The 14,634-nt window shown below is 50.7% G+C and overlaps 1 protein-coding gene across 1 annotated transcript in view; it reads left to right on the plus strand.

Annotated features, from left to right (window-relative positions):
* The window catches only part of LOC102262684 (transformation/transcription domain-associated protein), a 133,276-nt gene extending 120,520 nt beyond the window's left edge, over window positions 1–12,756 (plus strand). Inside the window, 7 exon segments of the mRNA XM_014539091.1 lie at window positions 486–747; window positions 4,410–4,635; window positions 5,548–5,765; window positions 7,644–7,828; window positions 8,564–8,767; window positions 8,854–9,048; window positions 11,727–12,756. Of these exon segments, the coding sequence (XP_014394577.1) occupies window positions 486–747; window positions 4,410–4,635; window positions 5,548–5,765; window positions 7,644–7,828; window positions 8,564–8,767; window positions 8,854–9,048; window positions 11,727–12,011 (1,575 nt within the window). The 3' untranslated portion in view covers window positions 12,012–12,756.
* Window positions 12,757–14,634: the final 1,878 nt, after the last annotated feature.

Below are 14,634 nucleotides of genomic sequence, written 5' to 3' on the forward strand. Positions count from 1 at the left end.
AATGCCGTTAATTGCCAGGCAGCAGTGGCGGGTGCGAGCAGGCACGGTGGTGTAGGTAACTGACCGCAGTAATCCCCAGAGGCAGAAGGTGGTTCTTCAGTGACCTTCTCAGCAGCGGGCCACCCCTCAGTGGTGTTTGTATACTGATGATAAGATAATCAGCCTTTATTGTCCAGGTATTTTTCTAGCTGTTATCACAGTGTTCTTTTGTGTGCACACACAGACATGCGGCAGTGACACAGCATCCGAATGAGGTTTTCCCGTGGTTAATCAACTGAAGGGGATGGACATGACTCAAAAAGTGTTTTTTGTTTTGTTTCTTTAAAATGTTCAGGACACTCCGCATTGTTAAAAACACGGCTCCTTGTGTGGAGCTCACATGATTTTACACCGACTGTGCCACAGAAATCGCCCTGGAGGTGGTGGGGTAGCTGCTCGAATCAAGAGCTCTCTTTTGTGAATGGTGTTTGGTCTCTTTCCACTAGGTTCTCAGGCAGCTCCAACAGGGCCTGGCAAAATGCTACTCTGTCGCATTTGAGAAAAGCGGAGCGGTGTCCGATGCCAAAATCACCCCCCACACTCTGAACTTCGTCAAGAAGCTGGTGAGCACGTTCGGGGTGGGGCTGGAGAACGTCTCCAACGTCTCCACCATGTTCTCCAGCGCGGCCTCCGAGTCTCTAGCCAGGCGGGCACAGGCCACTGCGCAGGACCCTGTCTTCCAGAAGCTGAAGGGCCAGTTCACCACCGGTGAGTCTCACTCTGTTCTTCCTGCACTGGTAACGTTCCACGCACTGTTTTTCCTTGGGCTTTAGCATAGAAGATGATTGCATTCATTCATTTTATTTTATTTTATTTTATTTTTAATATATTTTATTGATTTTTTACAGAGAGGAAGGGAGAGATAGAGAGTCAGAAACATCGATGAGAGAGAAACATCGATCAGCTGCCTCCTGCACATCCCCCACTGGGGATGTGCCCGCAACCCAGGTACATGCCCTCGACCGGAATCGAACCTGGGACCCTTCAGTCCGCAGGCCGACGCTCTATCCACTGAGCCAAACCGGTTTTCGGCCATTCATTTTATTTTTATTTGTTCATTTTTCATTAATTGTCTTGTCACTGTACTGGGCGAGCTGGTTATAATGTTTAGACTCATCACAAGAAAGCTTAAGGCTCACCAGCCTGCAACTGCATGTCCTTCTTTCCAGTGAAGGGTTGTGGTTTGGAGCCAGAGCACCAGGCTCCACCTCTGGGGTTAGAAGTAGGATGGTTTCAGGCAGACTCTTCTCCTGCTCCTTGATCCCTCCCTCCACTTGGTCTTTATGGGAAAACTCAACAGTGAGACTCAAAGGTGCAAGGCTCAGGGTGACAAGTAAAGTTCACACTGGTAGGCATTCTGGTGGACAGTGATAGGGAGGTTGTTCAGGTTCAGATTCATGCATTTTCCCAGACCTGTGGGAGCATGAGTTCTGGCTCCACCATGTTCTGCGTGATCTGAGGTAAATGTCCAATGTCCCTTAGCCTGTCTCCATCTGTCAGATCGGGGTCCTTGTCCCTCAGCACGTGCCCGTATGCGTCCCCTGGATCTCAGAGCATTCGTTCCCAGTCTGCTCTGCCTCCTTCCCACTCGTCTGGGGTGGGCTCTCCCCCGGGAGCACCAGTCCCAGACTTGAGCCTGAGGAACTTCTGCAGGCTTGTAAGTCCTGAGTGTCAACCCATGAGTGATTATTACACGAAAACAAGACTTGCCTGGTAAAATTTCCCAAAGCCAAAAGAAACATTTCAGCTTAATTATTGCTTTTGTAACCATCTTTAAAGCATTCTTTCTTGTCCTGCCGGTGTTCCTCAGTGGTTAGAGTGTTGGCCGTGCACTGAAGGGTTGTGGGTTTGATTCCCAGTCAAGGGCACATACCTGGATTGAAGGTTTGATCCCTGGCCCCAGTCGGAGCATGTGCGGGAGGCAACCAATCAATGTGTCTTTCCCACATTGATGTTTTTTTTTTTTCTCTTTTCCCCTCCTCCCTTCCACTCTCTCTAAAAATCAATGGAAAAAATATCCTTGGGTGAGGATTAACAAACAACAAGAAATTCTTTCTTAATTGACATGTTAAACCATAGAATAAATGATTCACATTTTTTATATATTTAAGTATCTTTTTAAAAGATTTATTGTTTGCGGCAGCAGTCTGCGGTGTTTACCTATGCCGCCATCTTGGTCTCTCTCCTTGTAACCATCTTTAAAGCATTCTTTCTTGTCCTGCCGGTGTTCCTCAGTGGTTAGAGTGTTGGCCGTGCACTGAAGGGTTGTGGGTTTGATTCCCAGTCAAGGGCACATACCTGGATTGAAGGTTTGATCCCTGGCCCCAGTCGGAGCATGTGCGGGAGGCAACCAATCAATGTGTCTTTCCCACATTGATGTTTTTTTTTTTTCTCTCTCCCCCTCCTCCCTTCCACTCTCTCTAAAAATCAATGGAAAAAATATCCTTGGGTGAGGATTAACAAACAACAAGAAATTCTTTCTTAATTGACATGTTAAACCATAGAATAAATGATTCACATTTTTTATATATTTAAGTATCTTTTTAAAAGATTTATATCTCAGAGAGCATAGTTAAAACATGTATATCTGTAAAGTAGTTTGCATTGATATATATAAAAGGAACTATTTGCCCCACTAATTGCAAAGGACACTGTGCAGCTGTAGGCAGGACTGACCTGAGGCCCATAGGAAGCCCAGTGTGTGTTGTCCCATCATCACTCCGGGCGCCCTGGGCTGGTGTCCCGCTCTCGAGGTGTGAGCTGGGCATACGGCTGAGAGCTTCCTCTGAAGAACCACCCCTGGAGGAAAGTGCTCTCTGAAAAATAAGAGTCATGCCCTCTCAGAGCTTTTACACTGAAGGGCTCCCATCCTCTTAGATTTTCTCTGTAAAGTCCGTGTGACGTGTGGTCTGCCATCCTTCTCTAGGAAAGGAAGGGTTTGAGGTTCGAGTTCATGGAAGCTGTCCTATTTTACTTAAAAGGTGATATTCAGTATGTCTTCATCTTAAAATTCCAGATTATTAAATCAATTACAGTCTGAAATAAGGATGTGAAGTGGGACAAGTCTTCTGGATTTGGGGGGTAGGGGGAGAGAAGAACTTAAAGGAGGCTGTCAGGCTCTGAGCCACCTTAACTGCAGTGAGTTTCAGGCCCTGGCACAGAGGCCTCCGGTCGCTCTGCTCATTGCGCCGGGGAAGACCGTCTCTGTTCCAGCGCTGTGTTCGTCTGTAAGGCAGTGGAGAAAGTTAGAAACAGCCCATCACATTCCCCCAGAGTGAAGGGCAGCCCGGCTCACCCCACATGACCTAACCGGGCAGAGGAGAGTGTTTGGGAGAGGATTGGAGAGACTTGGCACCCTCGCTGCCTCCAGCTTCTGTGTGAAGGTGCCTCTGCCGTCACGGGCCGCCTCGTTTGGCCTCAGGATCCATCGGTCCTTGTCAGCACGCGGACAGTGCCTCCCCGTGGCTCTCATGGACCCGCTTCCAGCAGAAATCGTTGGCTTTCCTGACCTTTGGGCTCTGGCAGGTTAGGGTGTCGAGAACCCCCTTCACCACTGGTGCTAATCTGGGGGGGAAATGAGGTTTATTTTAAAGAAGGACTGTCCATGTAATTGATGTCTTTTTTTAAAAAAATATATTTTATTGGTTTTTTACAGAGAGGAAGGGAGAGGGATAGAGAGTTAGAAACATTGATGAGAGAGAAATCAGCTGCCTCCTGCACACCCCCTACTGGGGATGTGCCCGCAACCAAGGTACATGCCCTTGACTGGAATCAAACCTGGGACCCTTCAGTCCGCAGGCTGACGCTCTATCCACTGAGCCAAACCGGTTAGGGCTAATTGACCTCTTATTATTGAGTCTTAATAAACTCTGAGAACCAGAGTGTTTTTGCTTAAGTGAAAAGTGCGTGTTTTGCATTTCTGTCATTTTGATTTCTTGCCTTCATTCCTTCTGAGGAACTGATGTATAACTCGTTCTCCTCCTGGTTATTGTCTCCTTCGGGCCGCCTGGTGCTGTGTTCGTGTTCACACAGGCCTGAGGTGACCTCTAGTGGTGGCAGGCAGGCTTCCGGCACCTTTTAGTGGTGATGGGGGGGCTCCATGCTGAGACGTTTATGCAGGGGTCCCCTGGGGTCCCCCCATCCTTCCTGAAGAAGACAGGTCATGATTGGGGTGAGGTCTGTGTGGCACTGGAGAGCCGGCCACACCAAGGGCTTCGCTCTGTCTCAGGCCCCAATTTCCACGAGAAAGAGCAAGAGGGCTTCTGGGGCTTGATGCAGACTGTTCCCAGCTGGGAGGCGCAGAGCAGTGGCTTGGGGATGAATTGGAAGAGCCCGATGACTGAAATGCTTATTCATGTTTTATCTTGAAGATTTTGACTTCAGTGTTCCAGGATCCATGAAGCTTCATAACCTCATTTCTAAATTGAAAAAATGGATCAAAATTCTGGAGGCCAAAACCAAGCAACTTCCAAAATTCTTCCTCATAGAAGAAAAGTGTCGGTTTTTGAGCAATTTCTCCGCGCAGACAGCTGAAGTGGAAATCCCAGGGGAGTTCCTGATGCCAAAGCCGACGCACTATTATATCAAGATTGCTCGGTGAGTGAGCGGGGCCTGGCTCGATCATGGCACATCCCCTGCCCGCAGAGGCCTGCAGGCAGGCCTGGTGCCGCGCTCAGAAAACAAGACTGTCCCAGGATTTCAGTGACCAGCCCTGAAAGGGTCTGACTGATGGCTTCAATGTCTTGTTTGAGTCAAGTTTGTATTTGCTTCCAAAGAAGCTTTTCTGACTCCCCATAGAACTTGACGAAATAAAGTTCCCGTGTCTTTGTTCACACTTACAGCCCAGTGTTCAAACAGCACCAGATGCTGTGGAATGCAGTGGAGTGTGTTGCATCTCATTTGAAACGTAAAGAGTTCTGTGGAGAGGCTCCCTTAACAAATAGTCAGGTGCTTCCTGTTATTTCTAACTCAGACACAGAGCTCTGCTTTTCCACCGTCAGAATTCAGTCTTCCTTCCCCCAGACCTGCCTGGGGCCTGGCCAGCGCCCTCCTCTCTGACCTGTATCGGGGCCGAGGCCCAGGGTGAGGAGGTGAGGGCAGGGGTGTGTCAGTCCCTCGCTTGCTTCTCGGGGCACCTGCGTGTGCCAGGCAGGGCCGTCCCTCCCCCAGAGGCCGGAGCTGGGCCCTCCCCGTGCCGCTGTGGTGCTCAGGGCCAGAGCAGCGACCCACAGCTAGCTCCTGGAGTCGGACCCCTGGTTTGATTCTTTTGAAGCTCCAGCTTCATCTTTCTGCTTTTTGTTTTCCCTCTGCCGTGGTTTCTCCCTGGTTTTTGATATAATTGCACTATTTACACCTTGTCAGAACAAGGGTGGGGTGTGAGTGAACAAACGTGGTAACTACGCGTCTTAATTCCCATGACAATTCCACCAGTGCTTTTGGAAAGCTCCCTTTTCTTTTCCAAGGAAAGGATTGGAAATTGAGACTGAGAGCGTTTGTGTGTTCCGGTAGGTTTATGCCCAGGGTGGAAATTGTGCAGAAGCACAACACCGCAGCCAGGAGGCTGTACATCCGCGGGCACAACGGCAAGATCTACCCGTACCTGGTCATGAATGATGCCTGCCTGACAGAGTCGCGGAGGGAGGAGCGCGTGCTGCAGCTGCTTCGCCTGCTGAACCCCTGCTTAGAGAAGAGAAAGGAAACCACAAAGAGGCACTTATTTTTCACAGGTAGGAGGGCCGCACTTGGGGCTCCCTAGCAGTGCGCTGTAGCCAGCCTGTCAGGGCTTTCCCGTGCGCCGTGTGTCAGCACTGAGAAGCACTGAGCTACGCCAAGAAGGCAGGCCTTGCAAGGAGGAGCCAGTCCCTCGACAGGACCCCTGCCCTGGAGAAGCCCCCACCCCAGCCTTTAGGCTCCTCACTGCAAGGTGGGTGCTCTGACAAGTATTTGGGAATGGAGGTGCTAGGTCTGTGCCCCCTGCCACCTTGACGCCCCCAGGAGCCCCCATGCTCTGGTGAAACCTGGGCTGAGTGGAGGGCTTGTTATGGGTCTGTTACCAGCATACTTGATTGTGAAGCGAGGCCTCTGAACTCCTGGGCCACTCGCTGCAGGACGTGGGCACGGCCCGAGCTTGCCTTCAGCGAGTGAAACACAAGACTCGCGAAGTCGGGTGGCAGGGATCTTGGTCAGGTGGCAGCATCTGAGTGAGGTCTTTCCATAACTGAGGTGTCCTGGGTGGCTCATGAGTGACCTGTTTCTGTCTGTAATGGGAACAGATGAGACACCTACCATCCCACCCAGAGAAGAAAGCCATTGTCAAGTTATTTTAGTATTAAATCCAAGGCTAGGAGCCCATCGCAGTACATAGTATATGGAACTTTCTTCTGATAGCTAAGGTGTGATCTAACCCAATTTGACCTAAAATTTCTTACCTTTAAATGTATTATGGCCCAAATAAGAAGTAGATTGAGAAACAAGTCCGTGGAGAGCTGTGTGCATGTTTACACCGTGTCATGTGATCGTAGTGTTGATCCCGGCTGTGGGTAATAGATTGCTCTTTTTCCAAAGATACAAACTTCTTTTTTTAAATCTTCACCTGAGGATATTTTTTTCCATTGATTTTTAGAGAGACAGTTGCAGGGAGGAAGAAAGAGGATCAGAGAGAGAGGGAGAGAGACATCAATGTTAGAGAGACACATCGATTGGTTGCTTCCTGCAAGTGCTGCGACCAGGGCTGGGGATCAAACCTGCAACCCAGGTCCGTGCTCTTGACCAGGAATCAAATCTGTACCCTTTGGTGCACTGGCCGGTGCTCTAACCACAGAGCACACCAGCCAGGGCCAAAGATACAAACTCTTGACTACCACCAAGTGCCAGCCCACATATATATATATATATACGCACGCCCTGGGATCCTTTGGATTTCTTTATGAATTGAAGCCATGGAAGCAAACCAGAAGCTGTGGTTTATCTGACATTAGACCACAATGACTTTGTCCATTAGCAGGCAGTCCACGGGCAGGTGGTCACAGGGCCTAGCGATGGGCACAGGCTCACAGCTGCTGCTCGGCTGCTCAGCAGCACCAGTGCGTTTGGCAGAGCCTCTTTATTGTTTTGTGTTTTGTTTTTTTCTCTTTTTTAAATATGTTTTTTATTGATTTCAGAGAGGGGAAGGGAGAGGGAGAGAGAGAAACATCAATGATGAGAGAGAATCACTGACCAGCTGACTCCTGCACACCCCACACTGGGGATTGAGCCTGCAAACCGGGCATGCGCCCTGACTGGGAGTCAAACCGTGACCTCCTGGTTCATAGGTCGATGCTTATAGGTCAGCTGGGCTCTTTACGGTTTTTAAAGGTTGCCTTCTAAAGCATTTCTGTCCCTCTGGGTCTTAAACACAGGGTAATGGCAGCTCAGGCTCCGTCACCGGTCGATTGAGCTCTGTGCCACGTGTGCTACATCAGTACGTGGTGTGTGCTCAGCGTCCTTCCAGCTTTGCCCATTTGCCCCACACCCACTTCCTCTGCTCAGGACATCGAGGCTGAAGCGAGTGCAGGCCTGTGGTGATGCTCTCTCAGCTGTCCCGTTTCTCTCCCCTTTCTCCTCAGTTCCGCGAGTTGTGGCGGTGTCTCCACAGATGCGCCTCGTGGAAGACAACCCCTCTTCTCTTTCCCTCGTGGAGATCTACAAGCAGCGCTGTGCCAAGAAGGGCATCGAGCATGACAACCCCATCTCGCGCTACTACGACAGGCTGGCCACGGTGCAGGCACGTGGGACGCAAGCCAGCCACCAGGTACTAACTCGGGACAGTCAGGCATTCGAGCTGCCACCCGAGGCCTCAGAAACGGCTGCTTTCTGCTTCCAGGACAAGTGTGCTCAGAATAGTGTGTGTGCACATGTGTGTGTGTATATGTGTGTGAGAGAGTATGAGCATTGTGTGTGTGCATGTGTGCGTGTGTGTGTTGGGGGGTGGGTGAGAGGTTCCGTTTTGGACCTGTGAGTTGGTAGAAACGAGAGGTCCACTGAGTGACATTTGCTGCAGATTGGTTGTTATAACAGGAAAAAAGGTAAGTTTTCAACCTTGGAGAGGTTCCTAATTCTTTACCTGCATTTACAAAGCAGCTCAGGAGTTAGAATTTTAAAAATAACTTTACTGCAAACTCAGCCAAACCTCTTCTAAGCGATGTTCATGTTTATCAGGGTTGCTGCGGGGCATTAGGTAATGTACTCTCTGTGCTCTCTGTGCTTCCTAAAACACGGGAAGTGACAAGCCCAGGAACACCTCATGCACCAGGGCTTTATTTACTAGTAGACGGCTCCATTGTTGCTCAGAGCACCACAGGTGGATCCCTGGGGGGGAAACCGACCAATCTGTGCATCCCCCGTGCAGCCAGAGGACACTGCATATGTTATTGACAAAATTAGCTCTACTGGTGCCACGTAAGAAGTTACAATTTGAGAGTTTTCCTTTTGAGGAAAAGAATAAGTGAGCTGGATGGGAGAGTCATGGGGTGGCATGTCATTTCAGGTCCTTCGAGACATCCTCAAGGAAGTGCAGAGCAACATGGTGCCGCGCAGCATGCTGAAGGAGTGGGCTCTGCACACCTTCCCCAACGCCACAGACTACTGGACGTTCCGGAAGATGCTCACCATCCAGCTCGCACTGATTGGCTTCGCGGAGTTCGTCCTGCATTTAAATCGGCTCAACCCCGAGATGTTACAGATTGCCCAGGTAGTGTGGTGTGAGTAGCCAGACCCTCTCCTTTAGATGTTGCGTTCTGCTGTTTAAGTTCTAAAATGCCTCCTTCTGAAACTTAGGACACTGGCAAATTGAATGTCGCCTACTTCCGCTTTGATATAAATGACGCGACTGGAGACCTAGATGCCAACCGTCCTGTTCCTTTTCGCCTCACGCCCAATATTTCTGAATTTCTGACCACCATCGGTGTCTCTGGCCCCTTGACCGCCTCCATGATTGCTGTTGCCCGGTGCTTTGCTCAGCCAAACTTTAAGGTAGGTCATGGGTTGTCTGTGAAAAGCACAGGCTGGGGTCATGCAGTACACGTGTGACCCCACAGGAAGTGCTGATCTGCTTGTGAGGAGGAGAGCTGAGCTAGGAGGGCGTGTTGTTGCCGTACAGTGAAAGCTCCTTCACTTGAAAAGGGCTTTAAAAAGAGGTGTTAGGATGGTGAGGAACCTGGAGCCTTTTTTGGGTAACCTCCCCCAACTGTTAGCACTGCATGTCAGTTTGGTTTACTCCATTTTATAGCTGCCTTCTGTTTCTCGCTTTGCAAACCTTTTTTCTCTGAAAGAGCAGATGTGTTCTCTGGAGGGCCGTGGAGATGGGGCCTAAATGAATGCGGCACGTGAGCCCCATTGTAAACCCCCAGTGATGTGAGAGGTGGCACGGTGCCCGGGCCACGTGCGGGTGTGTGACAGCTCTCCCGCGTGACAGGGCGGCAGCACGTCTGCCATCCCCGGGCACTGTCTCGGCTCCTGGCGCTGCACTGGCTGTCCTGATGGATTCTCGTCGTGTTCTCCCAGCAATTGTGCAGGTGGGGAAACTGAGCCAGGGAAGGGGAGTGGCAGGTCAGAGGTCGGACAGCCAGGGGAGGACTGTCTCTTCACAGTGGAGGACAGAACACAGTTTACTTTTTCTGTTTTTTTTTTTTAACTTCTGAGACCAGCCATATCTTTTTTCCTTTTCTTTTTTTTTCAGATAAGCAGTTTGTGCCTAGAGGAGGCTTCAGACTCTAATTGCTTTCCCAACACATTTACTCAGGACAGCTTTTAGCTATTGAATAAGCTCTTCATTGTGAACAAGGACTTCACATATCCACACGTCTTTCTGAGGTGTCGTTGCACATATCCGACGTGTGGAAGGCGATTTGGGGATGTCGTGGTGAACTCTTATGAACATGAATAAATATAAATGGCCTTTCAGTTTCTTCTTGGTGAGGAGTTGGTGCTCTGATGCAGTGAATAGCAGTTCACTGTTAACCATTTATGCTTTAGGGCTTGAGATGTGAAGTTCTCGGGTAGACAGAAAGGCTGTCCTCTGGAAACCAATGTAGGGAACTCCTGGGAATGGCATTCAGTTTGAAACCTCTAGAAAGAGTCTCTCCTTATTTACTTTTTAAATTCATTTTTCAATTACAAATGACACTATTATGTGAGTTTCAGGTGTACAGCATAGCCGTTAGACATTTATATAACCCACGAAGCAATCACCCCATCAGTCTAGTACTCTCCTGGCAACATACACAGTTACAATATTATCGGCCATATTCCTTATGCTGTACTGCACATCCCTGTGACTATTTTGTAACTACCTGTCTGTACTACTTAATCCTCTCACCTTTTCCACCAGCCCCTCAACCCCCATTCCATCTGGCCATTATCTGTTTGTCCTTTGTATCTGTTAGTTTCTGTTTTGTTTGCTTTTTAGATTCCACATATAAGAGAAATCCTGTGGTATTTATCTTTCTCTGTCTGATGTATTTCACTTAGCATAATACATTCTAGGTCCATCAATGTTTTTGCAAATGGCAAGATTTTATTCTTTTTTGTGGCTAATAATCTACTGTATATATGCACCACTACTTTTTTACCCACTTGTCTATCAGTGGCACTTGGGCTGCATCATGTATCTGGCTTATTGTAAATAATGCTGCAGTGAACATCTATATATGCATATATACATGCAATGGTGCATATATACTTTTGAATTAGTGTTTTGGATTTCTTCAGATAAATACCCAGAAATGGAATTGTTAGATCATATGGTAGATCTATCTATTATGTTTTGAGGAAAATAGTAAGGTCCATACTATTTACGACAGTGGCTGCACCAGTTTGCAATCCCACCAATAGAACACATCCTCACCAGCACTTGTTGCTTGCTGATTTATTGGCAATAAGGCGCTCCTTATTTTAAAGGCCTGTTACAGCTTGGAGTAACGCCACACGCTGCTCAGTGCATAGGCTGTGCTGGTGTAGATGGGAAGAAATTGGGCCTTCTCCAAACTTGGGGCCAAAATGTCTCCACAGCCTAAATGTAGTGAATGCCTTTACAGTGAGTAAAACAGACCATTCTGTGTGGGAATCTCCTTTAAAACACATGCTGTTAGCACCTAATACCGTGGGATAAAACCGTTGACATGTTCGTGTGAAGTTGCTTTGAACAGTCCTGGGTGCTCTGCATTCTTGGACTGTGACGTGGGTTATTGTTGGGTATCTCAGTTCAGGAAGGTGTGCAGGCTTCGTAGTCAGTCCCTCTCTTGAATTGCCTGCTGTCTTTCCTTGGTGATCTCAGTACCCAAGTCCTGCCTCTGGTTTCCTGCCCCTTCTCCAACCCCTCGCCCCAGGCACTCGCTCTCCCTCCTGCCATACGCACCCCAGACACCACCTCCGTGGAGGACACAGTTCCAGTGGCTCCATGCCCTTAGCAGAGCTGCCACGTGGGCGCCTCCTTCCCGTGCCCTCTTTCTTCAGCCCTGACTCCCTGGGTGGCCACCAGGCTTGCTCGGACCACACTTGCCGACGGAAAGCCAGTGTTGGCAGAGCCCAGCCCGCTGCGGACTCCTCCGCTCCTGGGAGGCAGGCCCGCTGGGCCCAGCTGCCTCTCAGTGGGAAGCTGGCCGCTGGTCATTCGTGCTTGAACGTGAGCGTTTCTTTCTCTCCTCGCACAGGTGGACGGCATCCTGAAAACTGTGCTTCGGGACGAGATCATCGCTTGGCACAAAAAGACACAGGAGGACACCTCTTCTCCTCTCTCGGCCGCCGGGCAGCCCGAGAACATGGACAGTCAGCAGCTGGTCTCCCTGGTGCAGAAAGCTGTCACCGCCATCATGACCCGCCTGCACAACCTCGCCCAGTTTGAAGGCGGGGAGAGCAAAGTGAACACCCTGGTGGCCGCCGCCAACAGCCTGGACAACCGGTTCCGCATGGACCCCGCCTGGCTCCCCTGGCTGTGACACGGCCACTCCCACCTCGGAGGTGAAGGCCGCCGCTCAGGCTCCCGCACTGGCCTCCCCGCGCCTCCTCTGCCCTGTCCATGTGATGCTGGGTCCTCCGGGCTTCCGCGGTACAGTCGTGTCCCTGCTCGCTGTTCGAGAAAGAGGGTGAGTCAGGGTAGGGGGAGCTGAGCCATGGAGGTGAGGCCACTTGAAATGCTGGAGCTGAAACTCGAAGCTTTTAAAATAACCTTTCAGGAAACCAAGATTCCCTGGCCTGGAGTAGGTGAAAGCATCGCCCCTCCGTCTGCGGGCGGACAGACTGAACTGTAGGAAACAGTTCGGAATGTCCTTTTTAACTTTCAGAAGTCACGCCTGGCGGGAGCTCGTGCTCTGTACAGACCTTTGTAACAGCTGCACAGAAACCCGCCTGGTTAGAGCCACGGGAATTATGAACACACCCTGCTGGCTTCACCCCAGCACAAACTTCCATGCTGCATGGCCAGCACTGGGAACCTCACCGAGCCCCCGGGGGAGCCGGCAGGTGACTTCCGCTTTATGTCGGCCAGCTCTTTGAATGTCTTCTAGACACTTACTATCATTGTACCTGAAAAAAAAAAAATCACTTCTTCCTAATTTAAAAAGAAGCAGCAACAGAAGTTTGTTAGCTCGTCTGTGTTCCCATTTTTATAAATATGAGTATTGAGAATGTTCTATCTAAATTTGTACAGTGTGATTTTTTTAGAATAAATATTTTATAAAAGGAGGTGTTGTCCCTTATGTGTTAAGATGCCTGTTTCTGTGAGGTGTTTCCTGTGCCTGGATGTTCCTCTGGCCCCTGGGGGCTGGCGCTCCTGGCCAGCGTGCCCTGCTCCACGTGTCCTTCCTGGGCAGGGTCTCGGCTTGGAGCCGGGTCTGAAGCAGGCGCTGCGCATGTTTGTGATGGCCCTGAGGCATGCTGGTCCTGACCGGTGATGTGCCCAGGAATCTGGTCTCTTTCAGCTGTGTTTCCATGCTTCAGGCTGCCGCAACCTGTGTGTGCAGCGGGGGAAATGGCCGCAGGCATCAGCGCCCTGTGCGCCCTGTGCCGAGGCCTCCGCCGTGCCCCCTGCAGGGCTGTTTCCACGTTTGAAGCATCTCCCTGCGCTCACCTCCACTAGCCCTTGTCCTTCGCCCCGCGTGTCAGCACCTCGGGTGGGGAGTGGATGGAGCTGAGGAGTTGCTCCCTGGAGCATGCAGAGGGCGAGGCTGGAATGTCACAGGACGAGGGACGAGAAACATGCAGTAGGACAGAGGGCTGGTGGTTGCTACTTTAGTCCTAAAATTACGATTCTGGATTTAGAAGGACTTGCCCCAGGAGGAAGTGCCACGTCTATGTGAGGACAGTGTTCACACAGCGTGGGCTGGTCAGCCAGGCCTCCTTCAGGGCCAGGACTCAGCCACTTCAGGCCATAGACTCTCCCAGGCGGTCCCCGTGCCCCAGGCCGGGGTGGGGTGAAGCCTGCAGCTGTGTTCAGTCAAAGCTCACCACAATCCAGTCCAAGGAGCATAATCCATGTACCTGGGATGCCAGCTCATCCTCAGCGGCGGGTGCCCTTAGGGTCGTATGTCTCCAGTCCTCAGACATAGGGGGTCCAGCAGCCCCCAGGTGGCAGCCCCTGCTTTACAGAGAAGGGACTTCCAGCTCAGCGTGTGTAGCTCCCCTACCGTCCCAGAGCAGTCATGGAGCCACCTGAACACGGGAGAGGTCAGGGGGCCAGGTGTCCATTCGACTGGACTCTTCCCTTTGTTTGTGGAGCTAGTTGTAAACTATTTGACAGTTACTTGGAGAGTTGTCTTTGTGAGAAGGTGTCTTGGATTCAGAATGACAGGAGCCGGTCGGGTATCTAGAATGACAGGTGACTGCAGACTGGCAGCTAGTAGGTGCCATGCCGGCGGCAGGCTGCGGGGAGAAGGTGCCTCTGGTCCTCACTGTGGGCTCGGGCTTTGCGAGCCTGGGGTCCGTGTGCCTTGTGCTCTGGGAGGAGCGCGCAGCGTGGTGGTTGCAGAATGGCGTTTGGGTAAAGGGAGTCGAGTCCGTGCACTGGTGAGAAGGGCTCGCCCACACCTGCCCAGGCACACTGACTCTGGTTCCTAGGAAAAGCAACCTCTGAACAGCCGGTGGGGGCAGGGGGATCTGAGCTCCATCTGTAAGTGGCAGGATCGAGGACCTGCAGTCGCATCTGAGCCAGTGACTCCAGGACCGTGAACCTCGGCTTCCTCACCTGAACATGGCGTCGCTGGGAGCTGGGCCCTCAGGGATGAGGAAGGTCAGGAAAATGGCTCATTTATGGGGGACCCCCACACACAGTATATGCCTGATTCTCCAAACACGATTTCAAGGTGTTAACTATTGTTATTAGACATTTTTTTTAAAAAAATATATTTTTTATTGATTTTTTACAGAGAGGAAGGGAGAGAGATAGAAACATCGATCAGCTGCCTCCTGCACACCTCCTACTGGGGATGTGCCCACAACCAAGGTACATGCCCTTGACCGGAATCGAACCTGGGACCCTTCAGTCCGCAGGCCGACGCTCTATCCACTGAGCCAAACTGGTCAGGGCATAGACATTTATTTTTTAATCCTTACCCAAGGTTTTCT

The sequence above is a fragment of the Myotis brandtii genome, unplaced genomic scaffold, assembly GCF_000412655.1.
Source record: "Myotis brandtii unplaced genomic scaffold, ASM41265v1 scaffold208, whole genome shotgun sequence".
NCBI lineage: Eukaryota > Metazoa > Chordata > Mammalia > Chiroptera > Vespertilionidae > Myotis > Myotis brandtii.